General features: G+C 31.6%; 1 protein-coding gene across 1 annotated transcript; it reads right to left on the minus strand.

Annotated features, from left to right (window-relative positions):
* Window positions 1-2850: 2850 nt before the first annotated feature.
* On the minus strand, window positions 2851-5593 carry LOC147398437 (protein TAPETUM DETERMINANT 1-like). Its single transcript, XM_086448978.1, has 4 exons — window positions 5454-5593; window positions 4698-4907; window positions 4529-4603; window positions 2851-3530 (listed from the first exon to the last, which is right to left on the minus strand). Exons 2-4 carry the CDS (start codon window positions 4780-4782, stop codon window positions 3196-3198), a joined length of 495 nt encoding a protein of 164 aa, XP_086305104.1. The 5' UTR covers window positions 4783-4907; window positions 5454-5593; the 3' UTR covers window positions 2851-3195.
* Window positions 5594-7844: the final 2251 nt, after the last annotated feature.

Raw genomic sequence — 7844 nt, forward strand, 5'->3', positions numbered from 1 at the left:
AAGTTGTGAAGCTGAATATGTAGCAGCTACCATGGCAACGCAAGAGTGTATTTGGCTTAAGAGGCTTATTCAAGAAATGTTTTCAGCCTTGGACTATCCAGTTCCCATTCACTGTGATAATGAAAGTGCAATTAAGCTTGCTGGAAATCCAGTGTTTCATGCCCGCACAAAACACATTGAAACACATTATCATTTCGTTCGAGAAAAGGTTTTGACCCAGGACATTCAGCTGCGGAAAGTACGAACTGAAGATCAAGTTGCCGATATGTTTACCAAAGCACTTGGCAAAGCAAAATTTGAAGAGTTTCGAAGTGCTCTGGGTGTTGTTGATAGTAAGTTTGCACTAAGGGGGAGTGTTACAAATTAGTGAAACTTACTGTCACATTATGGATAGTTAGAAGTTGTTGAATTAGTCTTTGCTGAATAAGTCTAGGTTGTTTTCAGTCTTCCTTTTATTTAGGAGTTAGTGGCTTTTAATTAGGCAAATAAAACTCAGAGAACACTTGGTGTTAGTTGAGATATTTTAGGAAATTCTTTAGTATTTATAAAGTCTGTAATTGTAGGTTTAAATATATCTCCATTGAGCAATAAAAATCAGTTCAGCAGAATCATCTCTGTTTTGTTCCTTCTTTTGGCTGCTTCCTTTATTTGTTCTTTTTGGTATATTGTCAACAACTACCAATTAATCAAAGAGCTCTGTACTCTGAAATGGATGAAGAGTCACATTTTACATTTTGAAGTTGGAGACACAATTGTATAATCTGCGCCTTCAAGTGACTCGCATAAGATCGTTCAAGTGCGATCCAAATATTGTGAGATGTTGAAAAGTCGATCATCTGTGCATATACGATTTCCATTAGGGAGGAAATGAGCCAGCTCATTAAAATTTGGTTTTGTCTCTGCCATTTTACAAACTCTAGATTGAGAACAAGTACCTCTTATTCCAAGAGGAATTCAGGTGGACTCGTAGTTGTGCTTGTTACGAATCCATACAAGTCATAACTTTTGAGAAGAGGGATGAATTGAGACTTCCATTATAGGTAATTAGACTCAGTGAATTTGATAGGAAGAAAATGAGATAAGTTGAGAGAGATGAGGAGGGTTGGGTAATGGCCTGAGTTGTAGAGGAAGATGATGATTGAGCCCGTAGATCGTTCTGCTCTGATACCATAAAATAAAAGGGAACTTTGTAAAATATTGGGACAATAGAATTTGTTTCAACTCCCTTTCTTACTTCTCTTATGTGTGTAAGATAGGTACATATAAATAGAGTACAATATATCTTAATGTGAGCACATATTAAGGAAATGGTTGAGATACACTAGATGTAATTAAAACATAAAAAGAGTAACTCCAGAGATGAGATATACTTGTACAACACAGAATGATAGAACTAATTGAAAGGTTATCACCAAGTTTACTTGATAGATTGTTGAGTAGAAGGTGATATAGTACTCTCCAAAAAATGATTTGGTGTTTCATGAAGTTGTTCCTTAACACCCTAAAACTCTTGTACACCCTTCTCCCTTTCCCTCTCAAATCCTAGAAGAAGAAGTTCTGTGATTTTTGCAATCCTAGATATCTTTTTTAATAAAATCGTATCTCTCTTCAAAAAGATAGAAATATTTCAAAGAAAATATTATATAATTCTCTTTTTAATAATCTTAAAAAGAAAATCTAAAAAAAATAAAATAAAAAGAATACAAGAAGACAATTACTAAACAATTCTCTGTGGATTATCTTTACCTAAAAACTAAAAACCAACAAAACTGATTCTTTTCCTGATTATTTTTCCAACAAAATATTTATGTAGAAAATATATATTTTCTTTACCATCATACATTCTCTCTCAAGATTTAACTGACCGAAGTAGATGGGTTTGATCACTTTTTTAAAATTTAAACAGAGGGACCAATTAATTTCATTATTCATCCCTCCTCCTCCTGGACTAGAATGTCTTTTTAAATTCCCTAGGTTCTATTGAGTCGAGCCCCCCGAAGGGTCACCCAACACTCAATCAATCAAAAGTCCTCTCTAACATTAATTACTAATATTGGAAGAACCAAAAAGACGGAAAGGTGAAGGAACAAAGGCAGATACGAAGAGACCACTCTCCCCCACCCTATTTAATGCGCACGTTCATCTTACAGCTAAAGTGCTAATCCTAATTCTCTGAGCATCTCTATACATGCATACCCTATGTCTCTCTGACACCAAAAAGATATAAAAAAAAGCTCACTCATTCTTCCGGAAAAATACATCAGCTTTTATACTTTTCTTTCTTTTATTATTTATTTATTATTTCTACTTCACAGCTGAGTTTGCAATATTAAGAAAGTATAATAAAATACTAAATAATAGTTTACTGTCTGATCACTCCAGTCGACGGTTTCATTTGTAGAAAAAGTGTGGATTTGCAATATTAAGAATGTAAATCAATGTATATTTTGAATTTGGAATAATTTAGTTTCATAGATTTATATATTTGAAAGATCAAGTTAGACAAATTGATTGAATAGAGAGAAAATGTTGTATACTTTTACTTTTGTCCTAGACCCTTTTATTAGATTTCCATACAAACGTTTGTTATACCGATCATTCATATTGATACACCAACCACCTTAGGTCATGGGGCAGATTGAGACCCCAAGGTTTAGCTATGTTAATAGAAATTAGACCAAACAGGATACAACTGCTTTGGTAAATAATAAATAAATCACAAAATAAAACATAGGTCAGACGCAGAATAACAGGAAAAGCAAAGCTAAATTGTAGCCATTTAAAGCTTAAAATAGATATCAGAGCAAAGTAGTATCTGCAAGACTACTTTTCCTGAGCAGTGAACACAAATGATATCTTAACGGTAAAAAAAAACAAAAACACATACTTTCCACACACAAATTTCTCATCACTGACAAAGCTAGATAGAATCTACAAAACAACGGTCAACACAACATCCCCTCCTCACTCATAGTCTTTATAACATACAGTTGGTTCTAGAGAGATATATCAAAATTAATCGGCACTCAGTTCCTATACAGCAAGTATCCAACCCTCCCACAACATCCACCACCACCAAAAAAAAAAAAAAAACTATATGATAACAAAAGCAAAACTAAAACTGACTGGTTTTAGTAATCCTTTTGCCATGTATTAGTATACTATATTGTTAATTGTCACTTTTTTCTCAAATCATTATTCACAGTTGATGGAGGAGACCAAGAGTTTGTAAGGGAAGGAATTTGCATATTGAAAGGAGAGGGAACCACCATTAACAAGATTCTTTCCATCATTAACGAGACAATCATCGTAGCGAATGCGTTTGAATACTTTGGGGTTGATCAAGCGGGCTGAGCTGAACCATCCGCAGCTAAGGTGAATTCCAGAGATATCACAGCCGTTGGCGCACACGTTCATTATCTCAACCGTGTATGTGGGTATCCCATTTGGGAGAGGAGCAGTGGGGCCCTGGTTCACCACTATGTCGGATTTGGAACATTTCTCTCCCCATATTCGGTTTGGTTCCATCGCTGTTGATCCAAAAGCCAAAAGAAAGAACCAATGTTTATAAAAAACACTAGAATAAAGTTAAAACTGTGTAACAAAATAAGAACAAGGAAGCAAGTAGCACTAAGACAAAATACACTTTATGGACTTGATATGATACAACAATAAAGTAAAGAAAAAGTGAACCATAATTACAATTTTCTTTATGGGTTATTTTTTTATTTTTTTATTTATTGAGATTTCATGTTTAATTAAATGCCAAGCTATTAATGCACCAATAACACTATCATGCGCACATGCGCAACTGCTTAATTGCTATAAAGAGGCTTATATTGCCACACCACTTTCACTAAGAACAACCCAAGATAAGTGTTAAGATGATTTCTGATGAATTGAGGTGTTCTTATAAAAAATTTGTGTGGCTAAAGAATATAATTTAATTTTTACCAAAATGTAAGTTGAAAATTACCATTCAAGGGTGATCACCATTTTCGAATTTAAAATTTTATCAAATAGAACAAACAAAATTAAATTACAAAAATCACCCTTTTTAAATTACAATTAATAACAAGCATAAATAGGTAATTTCACAATTTTCTCTATTTTTTTCGTACTTTTTGAACGAAATTATATGGCTATGGTGCGCCATAATAACCTGGAAGAGGACACACTCGTACACGTACACAAGAGAGAAGAAGCTAAAGTGCGCTTATTGCAGAAATGATGAAACACGAGGTGCGAAAGAATCTGACATACTTAACAGAGATTCACGATATAGAATCCACAACGAAAAACCCTGACGTGCGAAAAGAACCGACAACACGATTTCGTCTACGAATCAATGGCGGAGGTAAGTGAGGCAGCGAGGACCTTCTCCGTACAAGTTAACATCCCTCAATAAGACAACTCAAAGAACAAACCTCCTCCGACATTGACGAACTTCGAAACTAACTAAACCCTAACGATTCCTATTGAACTTTGAAACGAATCAAAATTGGAAAAAATAAAGCTTGGTTCTTACCTTGTCCAAGAAGTTTACGATGTGGAGAGAAGGAACCATTGTTTCGTTCACGCTCAATCTCTTGCGGAATAAAACCTGAAAGAAAATTAAAAAATGGAATCAACAAAGGTGAGAAGAATCTCTCTTCTCTGGAATTTATTAGAGAGATTGGCTGGTACGATGTACATACCTCTATAAAATGTAACAAGTAATCCAAGCGAAAAAACAGCTGCAACAAGAGATATTCTACTCTTTGATGATAAAGCCCTCATCATTGTAGCAAAGATAGAAGAACGATGGATTCTAGAAATTTACGAAGTTTCGAAACCCTAAATCTCGGTAGGAATGAAGAAGGCTCGAGAGAAGAAAAATTTGTAAGTCACGTCTCACAGACAGAAATCTGCATCAAATCATTTAAGAAACAACCATCGATTAAGAACAACTGGACAGATTTGACTTTCAAGTTCCCAAATAACGAGGAAATTAAAATATTACTTTAAAAAAAAAAAAAAAAAAACAAACAAACAAACGAAATGAATGCCATCTGAATGTAAACCAGCATCATAGAGGAAAATTCTGTCACGTACGAACATAAAAACAAAGCTCAATGTTTCAATCAAAAATATCAAAACTGGAAAAGTTTCGAAAACTACCTTCATTTTCGCTATAAACATTAAAACTTCGACTAACGAGTTTTCCAAAAAGGAATAATTCGGGGCAAAAGTAGAACTGTCTGTGAATCCTGAACTTCGTTGAGATTTGGAAAATCGAAAGGAAACAAAGCGTGTTCAAACTAGCATAAAAAGGGAAATTTCAGCGAAATTTACTGTTTAAAAAACCAACAAAATTGGTATAAAAAGTAGCGGAAATCGAAGAACATTATATCAGATATCAAATTTTCTTAGAGTTTTCAAGAAAATGAGAATAAACCAATTCGAAATCTCACCTGATGAAGAACAAATCTTTGTACGAAACGACTGTAAGTAGAAGAGAACTGTTTTTGGATCGTTAGGGTTTTGTTTCGTTTCGACTCTCGAGAAGTCGTTTGGAATTTGGATCGATTCTTTAATTCCTTCGAAATGGAATGTTTTGAGACAGATATTTATATACAATTTTCTTTAACCTACAGTTAAAGTTAAATTAATCATGGTTAAACTGCACGTGGCATGTTAATTGCCTCGATGATGGCTACGTTCGAAGAGAAATTCCAGATTTGCCATTTTAACCTTTAAAGCTACTTTTCGTTTGCAAATAGGGAGTTTATCTTTATTTACAAAACTACCCCTATATAGCTTGAATTGTAGCTTAGCTGAGAGAGCATTAAAAGCAGCCGTGCGTGTCAAAACTCTAAACTGTTCGTATGCCGTTTAGGAAATGACCAAATTGTCAAACATGTTTATAATTTTGACAAATGAATCCAACAAAACTTCATAAGAAGGTTGCTTACGGTAGGGGTGCTTTTGTCATTTTACTTTCCTTTCCAGTTTCATCAGTTCGCTTGATGTGGGCCAGTCCTAAATGATGGGATCGATCATCGGCAATTAATATAAAGTGTTCTGATTTGGTTAAAAACTTAACAAAAATATTGGTTAATTTGGATCAACACCCTGATTTTATTGAATATTTGAAATACCTCCTGCATTTCAAACTTATGATGCCTTTAATTAAGGGTTATATGAAAAATAAAATGATCAAAATACAGCCCACAATACTTAGCTGAAAAAGGTATTTTTTTCCCCCTTTAGCCAGTTAATCAACCTGTCTTCAACTTTTGAGTTTTTGTTAAAAAAATATATTTTTAGATACACACATCTCTATATATAATTAAAAATATTAATTAAATGGTAGTTTCGAAGATTTTATAATAAAAAGAATATATATATATTTTTTAATTTTAAAAACTAACCAACATGATTTTAGAATTAACTTTTATTTATTTTTGACCTTTTGTAATTTTAATTTGAAAACTAAGGGCACATTTGATTTCAAGGAAAAATATTTACGTGGCAAATGATTTATCAAGCAAATAATGCAGAGGTGAATCTTTTTCCACCGTTTCTGCATGTCATGAAAATTCATGTAGAAAAATTAGATTAATTTTATTTTTGAAGTTTTTTAAATATTGTTTTATCATTTAATATAAAAAATACAAACTTTTATCAAATGATAAAATAACATTTAAATAATATTAAAAATAAAATTAATCTATGGTTTTAAATGATAACTCATCCATATATTAAATATCATACTTAAATTATTCTTTTATTTAGGTTTGCTATCTACATTCAAATATTATTTAAAAAAAAAAATACTAACAATAATTACATTTAAAAAATGATAAAATAACCTTTACAAAATGTTAAAAATAAATACTAAAAAAATTGTAAAATAAAATTATTTTTTATTATTTTCAATTAAACTAATTAGACTAATGACAATTAAAAAAATTCAACCTTCTACATATTTTGTAGTTAATTTTATTTATTTATTTTTAATTAAACTAGAAGGTGGTAGGTTTATTTGTAATTTAAAATCCTAATCAAAGTGATTTTTTTGATGATTTTATTGTTAAAAAAGAATATTTGTTAGTTCTAATAACAAAAAACCTTATTTATTGGGATTATAGAGGTGTGCTTTACAATTTCATTGGTTTCTTTTTACCAAAATAAAGATATTCTGCTTGAAGTGTCAAATCTTATGGGCCTGGCAAATCCTTTTCCCCGCATTTATAATTTACTTTGTTGTCAAACATGTTAAATTACTAATTTTCCACGGTAAATGATTTGCCATGGTATTTGCCTTAAAATCAAACACGCCCTAAGAATCTAATTTTTGGGTCATTGTAATTTTCTCGATTTTTAACAAAATGACCTTAATTATATTAATTTTATATGTCAAGGTGGGGGCGTTTGTGGGATCCAAAATTTAGTACAAAACCACTTCTACTCCCCCTTCACTCATTATAATAGTAAACACTTGCGAGATCATCAGTCAATTATTATTAAGGTAGTCAATGGGTACTCATTTAACATGAATTAGATTGAAATCAAAATCGAAACAAATACATATTGTTTAGACAAAAAAATAATAATAATAACAATGAAAATTACTTTCCTTGCTAAGTTAATAAGGAAAGCTTTTTTACCACATCGCCTTATGACATCCAAAGACATGATCTAATGCCACATACTTGTAAAGGATAATATTTTATGAAATTAAAAAAAAAAATCAAAAGAAAGTTATTTTTACCATTAAACTTAGTTTATAATAGTATAACTTTATTTTTAATTATAATATTTTATTTTTAATAGTGAAAATATAATTTATTTTTTTATTA

This window comes from Akebia trifoliata, chromosome 7 (genome assembly GCF_017979445.1).
Source record: "Akebia trifoliata isolate Shusen 1 chromosome 7, ASM1797944v1, whole genome shotgun sequence".
NCBI classification, from domain to species: Eukaryota; Viridiplantae; Streptophyta; class Magnoliopsida; order Ranunculales; family Lardizabalaceae; genus Akebia; species Akebia trifoliata.